Here is a 15,343-nt window from a genome sequence, read left to right as displayed (position 1 = left end):
AGCGGCACTGAACGTTCCCTGTTTCATAAACCTTGGCCTTCTTCCCCATGTCTCTCCACTGATTTAACGCTCACCCCACTGAGCCGAGCACATTGCCAAGCCCTGCCTATTCGCTTATTCACCCCACTTTGCACCCTGCCTAACTGATTTAACTGCAACAGCTCTTCATGGTCATGGGCCTGATTGGGCCTGAAGCTTTAGCTAGTGGAGACCTATTGTTTGTGTCTGCTCCAAATGCCAGAGGGATTTCTCATAACGTGCAGCGGAGGACTCTGGGCCTGGACGCTGCTGCCGCCCGGGCTGTCGAGTCATGCTGATAAGAGTCACTCTGTATTATCAGTTCAGGCGAGCAGGCTTTGAGTGAGCGGGCGCGAGAGGCTCACTTATCTGGCCCCTAATCATTGTAATTGCCTGCGACTGTGTGTCGGAGGCACCACGCGGCACAGAGAGCTTATACGGGAGCCGAGAAAGAGCCATCAACCTCCCGAGACCTTGCGGAAAAGTGCTTCACCCTTTTCGGAAAGCGCAATTTTGAATTGGTGTGGTTCAGTGATACCTTTTGATAACGTGTTTAAGCAGATGCTGGTGGTGATGATTATTGGAAGACATTTTCCAGCGCTCAGGACCCCCACAGAGCAGGTGTGATGTGGTGGTGGATCATTCTCAGCGCTGCAGTGACACTGACGTGGTGGTGGTGTGTTAGTGTGTGTTGTGCTGGTGTAGGGTGGATCAGACACAGCAGTGCTGCTGGAGTTTTTAAACCCCTGTGTGTCAACCCTCAGTGGACCAAAGAAGGAGGAGTGTCTCATAGAGTGGACACTGTATTTAAAAACTTGAACAGCACTGCTGTGTCTGATCCACACGGTTTCTATGGGCTTCCTACATCAGAAAACAATGAATAAAATGGGCCATTCTGATTTTGTACCGATACGGAGAGTGCACTTTAGATTATTGCCCCGCCCCCTTGTCTGAGTCTGTCCAATCACAACGCTGGATCCGTGTTTATGTGAGAGCACAATGACCAGGTTAAAGTGAGCAGAACATATGTAATGAGTGCAGGCAAATAAGAGAACTGAGCAAAAACGGCTAATAAATAGCTTCTGCTCCTCACTGCTGTGCTCTCAGGTCAGGGGTGAATCATGCGGCTCAATATCATTTAAAGGAACGGGGCTGGTTTGACAGTCAGAGAACACTGCTGGGGTTTGATCCTTGTGGTATTTTGACCAAAGCAGGTCAAAAAGTTACATTAAGATCCCAGGATTGTGTTCACTTTTTGAAAAGAGGAAGAATATATCCCCTTTGTGTCTGTGTTTAGATGAAAGCTCCTTTGAATGTCAGGTATGCAAATAGACTATTGATATTTTTGAAAAACACTTCTCATGATCATTCACAATTCTCAAAAATCCTGCTCTAATCCTCAGACAAAACACAACTCTTGGTTAAGCTTTGATCTTTTTCTTTTTTTTGATCTTTTTCCAGGGTGTTATTTATGCCTCCTTCCTGACTAATGTGGCTTGTCTGATGGTAATCATGTACTAAACATTTAAACAGCAGCACCGCTCTGAAGCCATTTCAAGTTATTCTTGCATCATCGGCGCAGAGACGCAACTGTGAAAAATCTCAGAACAAAATGACCAAAGACATGAGGAGGAGGCTGAGTAAATAATTTGTATTTTGGACTTCAATAAGGTGTCGGTTTGACCCGTTAGAAGCGAGGCAGAAAATCGATGCTCAGTTGCGGCGCCACAAATGTGCTGCGCCATAATTATGCAGCTGTAAGCTGAGAAACTAATACACACAAAGGCCCCTGGGAGTCACATTTGTACATAGTGAAAGACTAGGGCTGCTCATTAAAACGACACAAAGCGCAAACTCGTGTTACGTTAAGTCATCTGGTGGATTTATAACTCGCTCGTGCCTAACAAAGACACAGTATGTTTTTAACGTTGCTGAACTGAAAACTATTTTTAAATCATACACCGTGTGGCCAAAAGTTTACAAACACCTGCACGTCCATTTTATTTCTCTTTTTAATGTATGACATGAAGGGAATGAGAGTAATGTGCCTCTTCTTATTCTGGGGCCAGTGAATGTATAACCCTCCAGCTGATGTTAAGCCCAAGGTCCCATTCTATTGGTCAGTGCTTTTCTAAGGAGATTATACACACTGTTTTTATACACAAATGAATTCATTCCATAGGAGTGTCCATAGCAGTGGCGGATGCTGGTCTTTCAAGGAGGGGAAGCTCAATTTCGGCCGACATCATAAAATGTATCGGTTTATTTATACGTAAATTCTACCCTCCGTTCCTTTTTAAGAAAATGATCTGTCGTACCAACAAGGCGTCTTTTCCAGGGACTGGACTAGTGTCCTCTCAATGGCCAGCAGAGCTAGGCTTAAACGGCCTTGGCCCATGTGAAGTGTATCCGCCTGTGAGTGCTTTGTGACGGTGGAGGGGCTCAGCGGCACCCGCTGGACAGAAACTGCGATAGAAGTCAGAAAGAGTGATAGAAGTCAGTCTCCAAACACAAGCAGCTACAAAAAACCCACCAGAAATAGAAGCTCGATTTGTCACTAGTCGTTTTTAACAAAGAAAATGCCGCTAAGCAAACAAAATGAAAATGTAATGCTCCCACGGATCTTTACACCAAAGGATCGCCGATTTGCTCATTTCGCTGTCAATCAACAAGGGATTCAGCCTCAAACAGATCATCCAATCATCATGCAGAAGCTGAGCGTCCGGGCCAGCCGAGGCCAGCCCACTGCCCCATATACCCCCAGAGACGCTGAGCGTCCGATGGGCGGGACAAAGCCCAGCATTTATCCAATGACTCGTCTCGTTTCGCTGCTCTTCGCTGCTTCTCTATTGAACTCTGTGGACGCTCAGCGTCCTCACTGTTTAAAGCACTGTGAAGCTGCGGGAATGATTGAGAGGAAAGTCGCGTCTTTACCAGTGATAAGAAGCTGATTCTGAACAAAAGTTGAGCGCGTTGTAGTGAATATTTATTCAATGACATGTACACACAACAGTATATATTTGATCACTTATTTTTTGACATTTTAGGGGAAGCTGAGCTTCCCTTGCAGTCTTAGAGCAATCGCCTCTGGTGTACAGTATTTTAGCCGTATGGGGTTTTTAAAAGCTCTCCCAAGCCCCCATTGCACCCAGAGGAAACATAGTTTGGATACCCCTCTTGTAGAATCATGCTAGTCTTAGAAGCAGGCTGTATATAAAATTTCAAGTTCAGGGTGTGGGCTTTAGTGTGTTAGACTCGTAGATGGCTTGCAGCTGCATTAGTAAACACTGTGTTTAGTGATGGCTTTGCTGAAATAGCCCCAAAGGGGACACCAAAGTCGTGGCAGAACACCTGAAAACAGAAAACAGGTCTGTGCAGCTTAAAAAAAGTGTTTGCCTAAAGGCTTCTAAATATTGTCTGCACACTATCAGAAAACCAATTTCTAGCCCAGACCTGAGCGCTCATGTCTAACCGAATAAAGCTCCATAGGTGGGGATTTCATTGCGCATTGAGAATATCATGAAGGGCATTGGAGTTAGGTGGATGGTTTAAAAGACATTTGAGGATGGATATGTGATTGCTGAATTACTGTAAAAACGCCAGTGGCACTGGTTAAACATTCCTGACCTCCATCTCTGCTCGGATTTAGATAAATGAATTCACTTACAGCAGATGTCCAAATGCTTCTGTCTTCCTCGTGCAAGACGGCCACTGATGTTTCCTGAGGGTGACGTTCTAATTCGGTGGCTTCCGCTTGTATTCGCAGGGATCCGCCATGAGTTTGGGATCATATCAGTATCTGCAGACTTTTGAATTAAATATTCATACAGTTTTTAAAGCTACAGATGTTAAGTTGTTCATATAGAACTTGTATAATCTCCATTGAAAATCCTGAAGTGTAATGAAGCAGTCTGGAGCAACTAAACATGCCCAGTGTCAAGCTTCAGTTAGAGAGGCATAAAGCCCCTTAGCTTTAGGGTAAAGAGCATTGGAGGATGAGTTCCGGAATGACGCAGCACCACCCGGTACCTCGGGATGAGTCGGAGAGTTTAGAGTTCAGAGCTTATCATCAATAATCATATAGTGTGTTTACAAGAAGGGAAGATTGATCATGATTTATCTGATCACTGTGAAGTTAACCGTGGTTAATGATCATTTGCTCATATTTGACCCCAAAGTGTATATTTTTTTCATGTTTAAAATAAGTACATTTAATTACAGACATAAAAGTGGACACCGGAATGGGACACCCTTTACTCTTGTATACAGATACACTGTCAATAAGTTTAGAGATACTTGGAGTGACTGCCTAGCTTATTTTCTGAAGGGAGCTTGCATAGCATGATTGAAGGATTTTGTCATCCAAAACCTGTGAAATACATTTGAAACAAACAGAAAAAGAGCGTATTTTGGATGCTGTCAGCTGCCAGTTTGTAGTTAAACAGTGATTATCTAATGCTTGTGAAAAGACACAAAATTTTTTTTCATTCATTTATTTTCTGTAAAGGTGGGCAGTCACAGAACCAGGAGACATGGCAGAACCAACCTGGACCCTGACCCCAAACTGTCTAAATCAGTCCTATTTCAAAACGGGAAAAGAGATGATTTGCTCACTTTTGCTCACAAGTGTCACATTTGCGCTTGCAAGAGGGCTATTTACACACAAATTGTTCAAACTTGCAGGTTTAGATGTTTTACCAGGTGTTTTTTCGCCCTCAAAATCTGACATTGATGTGATGCCACACAGAGATTCATATGTGTATTTTTATCATTTTAATGTTTAAACGAATACTAAAAGTGTTGACAGAAACAACACAAAAATGTATTTAAACATCACAGTTTATATTTGTGTTTGAGAAATGAGTAGGCCCCCAATATGGCTGCTGCTATACACTGTTCTCAGCTGCTACCCAAAGATAGAAGCATAAAAATAAATAAATAAATAAATAAATAAGCTCCTCAGCTTCACAAATGTTTCTTTCTGTAATTTTGCTTGTTATAACTTTTTAAACATTTTGTAAAATCTGAAATAAATATTTTCTTTTTGTGTTGATCATCTCAGAATTTTAATGAGGTCAATAAGGCTTCCGGAAATGAACATGAAAAAATTAGATAACAGCTTTGGCCCACAATTCCCATATCTGTGTATTTCCTAATAATGAGATACTTAGGGGTGTATTGCAGTGAGTAAATAACAATTTCCATTGTTTTAGGGTTTTTTTTTTCCAGGATAACACCGAAAACTCGAGTGTGCAGCTGCACTGAAGCCAATAAATTCAGCAGCTGTGGACAGCCTTGTATCGCGAGCATTATCAGAACCACTATCGTGTTAGAGCAGTGTCAGAAGGGACTCTGACAGCGTGAGCTAAAATCCCTAGGCCGCTGCATTTCGAGGCTTTGGCCTGGCAGTTGTGTACTCGGCAGACGCAGGCAGATGCTCCAGCGCTGATGGGCCTGATAGAGCTGGGCCCAACACCAATATACAGGAGCTAAGGGATCAGGTTGGGATTTGAGAACGGTGCTGAACGCACAACACAACACAGCAGAGGGCAGTGGGCTTAGTTAGGGTTTGGCTGATGTGCTAATTACATAAACGCCCTGAAATGGCCGACTGATTGTGAGCTGAACTTTGGACGACACTGTGTCCATGTTACACAAACATCCTATACGAGTGAATGGGGAATTTATCCACACAGCTGGAGGATTTATACCCCTCTAAATAACATTTGGCCTTGGACATCTTGATTTCTGTAGCTGCATATGAACCACATTTGTTTTATTATTATTTTCAAATTGAGCGCTTCAGTGATAATTTAGTTAATGAATCTATGAAGAAACATTCAAACCAAATCTAGACAAGAACAAAATAAAAATATTCAGTTGAAGACTAGAACTACATTTTGTAAACAAATAAAAAGTAAATGAATATGTGAAAGATACAGAAAGAAAACAGAAGACCACAAGGAAATATTTAGGAAAATGTGTTTGCTGTTGCCAGGGCAACGAGAGCAGCCGGGGCAATAGTGAACAGGTGTCGACTCCTTAAAGAATCGTTTCCTTGGCTGTTTCTGAATACAAAGTATGTAAAGTTTGAACTGCCGTCCTTGTACTCGTACAAACTCCCGAGGACGCTGCGGTCGAACTGGAACTGGAACGAGTCACTGTCTCCATGGTGCGAAAAAATGAATAGCGCTGAGGTTGGTGTGAAATGCATTCTGGGATATCTGACTCTCTCAAGTCACATCCAGGGATTTGAACTGTACTTGGCTAGATGTGGACTTTTAAACCAAACAGTACTTGGGCTGAGGATGTTTCCCAAGAACCACGAGAACACAAGCACAAACACGAGGACGGCTATTGAGCGTCTGGGAGTCACTCGTATCAAATGCCAGACAGTGATTCATAGAGTTGAATCTCTTGCCAATGACTCAGTCTTGTGTTTTTTGTTTTGTTTTTTAACTTGAAACGTTAAAATGAAATCAATCCAAAATGTGTTTGAATAAATAAAGTGGACATAACCTTTTCATAGATTTTGGATGTTATGGTTTTTAAATATAAAATAACATTTAAGCTACTGTTTACGGAATTTAGTAATAATAATAATACCTCTAAAATGTGTTTTCATTGAATATACTAAAACTAGATTGTTGTTTATTGTTAGAAAACATTTCAAACATGGCACTGAAACGTAACTGAAATCAGCTGCCGAAATTAACACAGGTTTGCTGTAGATTCACCTTAAATCACTGGGTGGAGGCAGGAACACACCCAGGACACGGCGCCAGTCCATCACTGGACCTTAATACAGATCAGTTCAGGAGTTATGGGAATATCCACAGACGTACAGCGTGATTTAAACAGTGAACGACTGATTTGCATTGATTTTTATAGTTTATTTTTTGCGCAACACTGCTTTGAACTGCTTTGTTTTCATTAATTAGTATTATCTTTGTGTGGAAATACTCGCTTGTTTTCAAAGACAGTTTGATCTGTTTAAAACATCCATTTGATGAATACAATTATTGGCGAAAGATTTCAGAAAGTTTGCGTTGTTTTGTTTTGTGATGGAGGCGTTCAGCAGAAATGACATCTGTATTTACATAATAATGTCATTTTTGGATGAAAATGGCTCTTAATCTTGTTCTCATTCTCTTTGTCTGTAGTTTTTGCTCTGTCTATCTTTGTTACACTCTTTATCTGTGTGTGTGTGTGTGTGTGTGTGTGTGTGTATACATGTGTATGTATACATAAGAAGCAGGGGAATCTGAAAAATGAATCACATTTCCTGCATTATTCCCCCTTGCTCCTGAATACATCTTTTTCCTGCAAGTCATCGACACAGAGATGAAGAAAAAAGGAAGGGAGCGGAGATGAGGAAAAAAAGACGAGAGAGAGAGCTTCAAGGATATCATTAGAGGGAGAGTGAGGGGAGGTGTGGAGAGCGTGCAGTGGAGGGAGAAAGTCAATTTTTTATTTGCAGGGGTGATGTGGCGGTAATGAAGAGGGATGAAACAGCTGCCGCCAGGGCCCACGGTCCCACGATGCACGAATCTCAGGGAGAAACCTGTGCCCTGACACACCTCACATGAGACCAGATGGGGACACATATGTCTCATGTCTGGCGGTGCGCAGCCGTTATATGTTCCCTGCAGTATTCCGCTTCCAACTGTATCCCCCGCGGGCGTCCAACAGGTCAGCACTAAAGTGGCCTAAATATTGATTGCAGCGCTTTACCCATTTCTGTTCCCGGTGATGTACTGCGATGTAAGACAGTGGGGACCCACATATATCACCTCTTAAAACTAGGTTTCCCCAGATCTGACGTCTAATATTTCATAACGTTTGATAATCGAAAGCACATTGAGAACGAGGAACTGCATTCGCTCATTTTCATACTTGTCTTCTGATCGTGATCCATACACCCACTGGCTGGTTTCTTTTAAAACTAGAACTAGGGTCCCTAGTACAATGTCAGTGGGAGTTCAGCGTGTATGTGTTTTTAAGGTTCACTGGATTAGGAACACCCAAGAGGATCTCTCCTGACCGCACGGGAGCACTATGTAGTTTTAAAATTACATATTGTAGTCCATTTGTTTTCTCTGGATAATCTCTTATCCCCATTTCACCCTGGTCTTCACCGGTCAGGACCCCCACGAAGCAGGTAGGACTTGGGTGGTGGATCGTTCTTAGCGCAACAGGGAAAAGACTGAGACAAAATAATACATGGCCTGTGTCTGTAGGATCTTTATATGCTAAAACAAAGCACAAGTGAAATAACACTGAAGCTGGTATATCATCACTGTCCAATTATGATGAAATTGCAAATATGGCTAACAGAGGATTACAGTTTTTTTTCTTCTTTGGGCAACACTGTGGGATCCTCTACCCCCTGCTCCCCTGACGCAGAGAGGCAGTGGGCATCTGTGCTTCTGAGTGCTGTGAGACTCTCTCCACTGCATTAGAGCACCATGATTAAACCAGAAAACTGTCCCCAATATGGCACTCACGCCTAATAATAATTTGACTGCAACCTGTGGCTTTTGGCTTTTGCTATTCTTACTACCTGTACGCTGGTCACATGACCCATATGGATGAACTGGGCAGACAGTGTAGATCTCAAGTGCATACGATGATCTAGGAAATCAGTCTGAGAGAAACATGTAGCTGAAAGGATGTCCAGAGATTGAGACAAGTTTATATCCTGTTGTTCCTGCTCTGCTTTTTAATACAAAGCTGAACTGTCCTTAACTGATGTATGAAACGGCTTTGAATTCTCCACCATGTGCTTCACCGCCGGCTACCGCTCAAAGATGAACTGTTTTCTATCCTTCCAGGACTGCACTGCGGAGGTGAGGGGGTGGAAGCACAGATGCAGCACCTTCTTCTTATCCTTCTTTACTCCTTTCTCTTCCTCCACCCCAACAAACGCATTCGTGCCTCACTTCTGCCCTTTCTTCTTTTCACACTCCAATCCTCCCTGGGCTGCTTTAGTAGGCTTTGAGTTCCTTTTCGCCATTTCGATTCAGCGTGGCGGCGTTGCACAATCTTGGGGTAGAGCCCGGTGACTCTCAGGAGTCCTGGCTAATAACCGCCTCGTGTGGGTTCGCAGTGCTGCCCACTTCAGAAGACAAGAGCCTCCAACAAGAGCTGGGTACTCATTAGTTTGAAGTCGATAAAGGAAATAAACATGACACGAGGAAATGTCGCTGTACGTCGAGGAACGGGACAGCGTCTGCCAAGCTAGTCAGGCGGAGCGACGTTAACTCCCACTGTCGCACCTGTTCTGTTCTTCCCTGCCCCTGGTTGTGTTATCTCCACCGCACACAGACAACCACACGAGTGGCTAAAGAGAGGGAGACAAAAGAAATCCGTCATAGTGTGAACTGTGGAATACCAGCAGCTACGTTCCTGTCAGGGGGAGAGTGTTTATTAATATCAATGCGCCCCTTTGCAGAGTGGCAGCACTGAGTGACGGCTGGTTCGTGAATCGGAGAGTTGCTAATGGCACGTCTGCATGCAATTTGTGTAGCGGAACAACAAATTGCTGGCTAATTAAGAGTGTATCGATCAGGGTGGCCTCTGCCTTCGCTTGAGAGACAGTTCTCATCTTGTGTTTAATTGTCCCTTCTCTGTAATAAATAAATTAACAGCGCCCGGTAACTATGACACGCCTGGGAAATCAGCAGCTTTCGAAATGTCATCTCTCAGAGCAGCGTGGGCTGGCCTGGCTTATTCCTCCCATGCCACCTCCGCCAGCCTTCCCCTGTCCAAATGACACACACAAATCTCCAGTCCGGCGTCTGCAGGGGGGGTCACTCAAGCTGCAGAGGAGATATCAGCGTCCTTATCGGTCGATCAGGGCCCAAGCCTTTCGCTAAGCCTCCGCATCACTCACTCCACTGGGATGGAAGGTTCCTTCAGCAAGGTTTTGCAGCAGTGCACACAAGGAGAGAAGGAACCTGGCTGTCAATGTGGGGACCAGTGTAATTATTACTAGGCAGAAGCAGGGTTAGGGCCGGGAGGCTAAGAGGAGTTGGTTTAACCCTGAGAACAGATGATGGTTGGATGAGGAGGCGCTTGTGATTCACACTGAATCTGACACTAGATTTGAGTCACTTTCTGAAATCCGATCCACATCCAATTGCCGGCTGCGTGACCCTTGTCTGAGCAACCACATTGGAATTCATGCAGCTTTTACGTCAGTCCCACAGATCAGTCAGTTTAGGGGGTCTTTGATTTGGGCCACATTTCCCCGCTATGGGAACGTAGCCCTAAGACATAAGAACACACAACGACCATGATTTTCCAGACAATGCAGTTGTAATTTTTATTTTATGACGCTTAAGTACAGGTCACTGTCCGTCAGGAGCGTTGCGTGTTTTCCCTGTGTCAATGTGGGTTTCCTCTGTGTGTTTGCATTCCTCCCACAGTCCAAACAAACACAAAAGAATAGGTGGACTAGCTTTTCACAGACTGCCCCGGCTGGTGGCGCTGCAGAAGGTTCTCGCTTCTGTTTTAAAGATGTAGCTCAGCAGACTCTGTCTTTTCTGCTCCTGGTTACGTAGCCGGGTTCAAACTAACACCTCCTACCTGTTTCCATGGCCATGTTTGAACAGCAAAAGGCCCTGAGAAAAAGTCTTCATACATAACTAGAACAGAAAGCTCATCAGTATTTAACCATGTTACCGGAAGCTCAGACACCGAAAGGTCAACCTCCAATCGGTGCAAGGTCAATCCTTGCCACGCTGATGATGTGATCGAGGAAGATGCTCGTTATGTCATCAGCTCTGTGTCATTCCCGCCCTCCGCTGCACCGGCACATTGTTCACTGGGGAATGGCGGCCCCAGTCAGAGATAATTGCGCTGCATATTTAAGGTAATTAAGGAGCGTGAGGTTGACTGCATACCCAAGACCCCATTTCCAACTCGTCGGATATTATGCAGAAAAATCCCGTAGTGAGGTGCGTTGAGCAAAGCGACAGGGCTCACTAATCTGCTCGGACTTTCATTAGTTGGATCACCCCTCTCACTCTGCTACACCCGTGGACTTTTGTGTTTCTGGACCGCACTTCAAATTAAACCCCGACATGCTGGTGTCTCAATCGCGGCCGGACCCAGCTCTGTGGAGCGTGAATTAGAAGAGGCTTCAATTAACCAATCAGAACTTCACACTGCCCGCTTTTTGTTGAGGTCAGGATATCGGTAGCAGGGCTCCAGACTAACATTCTTCAGAACCATCCTGACACTTTTTTTAACATCACTATTACATTTATTTTGGTATTTATATAACACCATACTATCAGCAGTTTAGATTATCTTCACTATGAATATTTTATATATTTATCACTAGCTAAATACAAGTTTTGCTAAGAGCATCACGACTAAATCCTTATACTGATATTTAAGTCAAAAATTTGACCCAATTTTCTGTAACACTTATCCAGTTCAGGGTGGCGGTGGGTCCAGAACCTACTCTAACTCACTGGGTGTAAGGTGGGAACACGCCCTGGAGGGGGTGCCAGTCCTTCACGGGGCGACACACACTCACACATTCACTCACACACTCACATCTACAGACACTTTTGAGTCTCCAATCCACCTACCAACGTGTGATTTTGGAGCGTGGGAGGAAACCGGAGCACCCGGAGGAAACCCACGCAGACACAGAGAGAATACACCACACTCCTCACAAACAGTCACCCGGAGGAAACCCACGCAGACACAGGGAGAACACACCACACTCCTCACAGACAGTCACCCGGAGGAAACCCACACAGACACAGAGAGAACACACCACACTCCTCACAGACAGTCACCCGGAGGAAACCCACACAGACACAGAGAACACACCACACTCCTCACAGACAGTCACCCGGAGGAAACCCACGCAGACACAGGGAGAACACACCACACTCCTCACAGACAGTCACCCGGAGGAAACCCACGCAGACACAGGGAGAACACACCACACTCCTCACAGACAGTCACCCGGAGGAAACCCACGCAGACACAGGGAGAACACACCACACTCCTCACAGACGGAAACCCACGCAGACACAGGGAGAACACACCACACTCCTCACAGACAGTCACCCGGAGGAAACCCACGCAGACACAGAGAGAACACACCACACTCCTCACAGACAGTCACCCGGAGGAAACCCACGCAGACACAGGGAGAACACACCACACTCCTCACAGACAGTCACCCGGAGGAAACCCACGCAGACACAGGGAGAACACACCACACTCCTCACAGACGGAAACCCACGCAGACACAGGGAGAACACACCACACTCCTCACAGACAGTCACCCGGAGGAAACCCACGCAGACACAGAGAGAACACACCACACTCCTCACAGACAGTCACCCGGAGGAAACCCACGCAGACACAGGGAGAACACACCACACTCCTCACAGACAGTCACCCGGAGGAAACCCACGCAGACACAGAGAGAACACACCACACTCCTCACAGACAGTCACCCGGAGGAAACCCACGCAGACACAGGGAGAACACACCACGCTCCTCACAGACAGTCACCCGGAGCGAGACTCGAACCCACAACCTCCAGGACCCTGGAAGTGGTTGACTGCGACACTACCCAATGCATTTATACTTAAAGATACAAAATAAAACATTCCATTAGGTCCAGTCAGAGAGTTGCAGAATTTTTTAAATACATTTTTAGTTGACTTTACTGCTCTTCCATAACAAGTGATCTGATTGGCTGTTATTGCTAGAGGTTGGGACTTTACCCGTAAACAGAATCCATGTTCATCGTTATGAGAATTTCAACCCGTGATCATTCACTTCTCATTAAAGTTTCTGGTTTTATCTCACAGAACACTGTCGTCCCAAAAGTTTCACAAAAGAGCTTTTCCAGAGCAGCGTCTGGACCCTGCCCTGTGTGTGTCACTCACTGGAGTCACAGCGCTCATCATAATGCACAGATCTGATTGGCTGAGGAGCCTCATACATGCAGAAACACATGTGATTAGTCTGTGAGTTTCATGGAGCGCTAAATCTGAACCGTAACGGTAATCAGTTACAGGTCCAGGTCCAGGTCCGGATCGTAGAGGGCAGGTGAAGGGCGCAATTTCCCCCTTTTCAGTTGCTACGGAAATCAAGTAGCGTACAAGCAAGTAGTCCACTGACTGACATGGAGACGTGGGGTATAAGGGGGTGTCCTAGTGGGTCTAAATCGGTTTCACTGTTTGTGTGCCTCGTGTTGGATGTGGTCAGCTCTTTTCCTTATATTATTTTTCTCACAGAGTTTATTGGAAGTGATGTGTGATGACTGCAACTCCCACCTGAGGAGCGACCATGGCAGTAAAAATTTCAAAGCATAGATCAAAGACGCTGACAGAAATCAAAGTGTCAGTCCCTCTCACCTCATTCGTTGTTCCCGATCCATTTGTCTTCCGCTTCCATTCCCCTCATATTGCTTCATCTAGACTTACCTTCCCTCGGGTCCTTTCTGACACCCTTAACTCCTCTCAGCCTCTAACCTTTACTTTCTCTCTCTCTCCCTCTCGACAGGGCTGTCGCTGGACACCGAGAACCTCTTCCTGACGACAGCAAAGACAACATCACCATCTTCACTCGGATTCTGGACCGCTTGCTGGACGGCTATGACAACAGGCTGCGCCCTGGTCTCGGAGGTGAGCCACGGATTTGGGTTCTGCTTTCTTATAATGGCCTCATTGGTGTCCCCTTGTGGTGTTTTTCCACTGCATGGTACCTACTTGACTCGGCTGTACTCTGCTTTTTCGCTTTTCCATTGGGAACTGGTACTATTTTAGTACCTGCTTACGCATGGTTCCGAGCGAGCTGAGTAGAGGCTAGACATGAAATGGTTGACAGTGGCAATGAAAGTTAGGAACAGTCTCCCAGGTTCTCTGCCGGCCCAGCACATAGTGTGTTTGTGTTGTGTCAGGGGAAACATGCTGCTGTGACAGAGCCATGGTGTGGTGCCCAATCTCATCTCCCCATCCTGATTTCGTTCCCCAAGGACTTTCAAAACCAGGGGAGATTATATCAGGAATAGGAGGTGAGATTGGGAACCACAGTGGAGTCTCAGGACTAATGAGCTGTAACTAATAATAAAAAAAATGTTATGTCATTTTGCTTCATTTTTAATGACAAACAAGACGTCCCACACAGAAAAGAATGCATTCTTGCGTTCCACCTTAAATGGTGCTATAATTATATTTGAGTGCTTCTCGCCTCCTCCCAATCTTAAACTGAGAATATATTTGTGAGACTCTTTTTACCTCAAAAACATAAATTTCCACCTTAAATCAATATCTTTTCCATAGCAAACATATTTCCACTAAAGGTACAGTATATACAGTTATGATACCTGTCCTCTAAACAAAACGAATACAATGATAACTACCTTGACCTCACATGACTTTCACAGGAAAACAGGAAAAAAGACTGTAGAATTTATAGTTCATTTAGGGCTAGTTTTCTTTAACATTTATTTAAATAAACACTTAAGTGAACATTATAACAATACCGTGGTGTAATATTGAATTTTCATACCGTTTCATGTCTGTAAGGACTAAACCATGACCTTTTAAATGTTGCGTAGTGCTGATTGGCCAGAGAGCTGTCAATCATTAAGAAATGCAGACATCCAGCACAAACGAGGCATGTGTAAGAATCTCCAAGACATCACACCAAGTCAGATTCAAATGCTCCTTGGATTAGTGGCTGATGAAAGACTCCAGCGAGAGTTGAAGGATGCAGCTAAGAACAGAAAACGTACACTGATCTGTGCGAATGCGAATATTAGTTGGGTATACAACGCTCAACTTTACCACCACAGTTGTTATGGTTTCCAAAGCCCATGCTTCCTCATTAGAGACGGTGTTTTCTTGATGTCCCTGGATACAGTTTCAGTGAAGGCTTATATTGGAAACCACCCAGGAACCAGGGACGAAAATGCAAGTAGAGCCGAGTAGAGTCCTGTAGAGTAGGTTCCAAGCTGTCGTCACTGGCCGCACAGTGATACAGTGATGTATTTGGACAATGATTGGACTGTTGACCGGATCCCTGGCCTTTTATGACCCCCACTGAGTTTTCCAAGCCTAGTCCCATCTTTCATTACAAGGTCTGATTCACACACACACTTCCTCTCAGATCCATAACAGATTGCTCTTTGGAACAGTGAATTTACTCATCTTCTGGCAGCGCAGAGATGTTTATCAATACTGGGGGGGCGACCAAGTTCTACAGAGTGGCGGTGTCTTGGGATCACTTACATCTCCTAAAGCCTAAGGAGCCCCTGAAGACTGCAGCATTACATCTCTCT

At 44.8% G+C, this 15,343-nt stretch overlaps 1 protein-coding gene across 1 annotated transcript in view; it reads left to right on the top strand.

Annotated features, from left to right (window-relative positions):
* LOC136668221 (gamma-aminobutyric acid receptor subunit alpha-3-like) overlaps positions 1-15,343 on the top strand; it is a 152,592-nt gene that overhangs the window by 37,667 nt on the left and 99,582 nt on the right. Inside the window, exon 3 of the mRNA XM_066645592.1 lies at positions 13,564-13,685. Within this exon, the coding sequence (XP_066501689.1) occupies positions 13,564-13,685 (122 nt within the window). The remainder of the gene's footprint in view (positions 1-13,563; positions 13,686-15,343) is intronic.

This window comes from Hoplias malabaricus, chromosome 15 (genome assembly GCF_029633855.1).
Source record: "Hoplias malabaricus isolate fHopMal1 chromosome 15, fHopMal1.hap1, whole genome shotgun sequence".
Classification (NCBI taxonomy): domain Eukaryota; kingdom Metazoa; phylum Chordata; class Actinopteri; order Characiformes; family Erythrinidae; genus Hoplias; species Hoplias malabaricus.
This window is presented reverse-complemented; position numbering and strand designations above follow the sequence as displayed.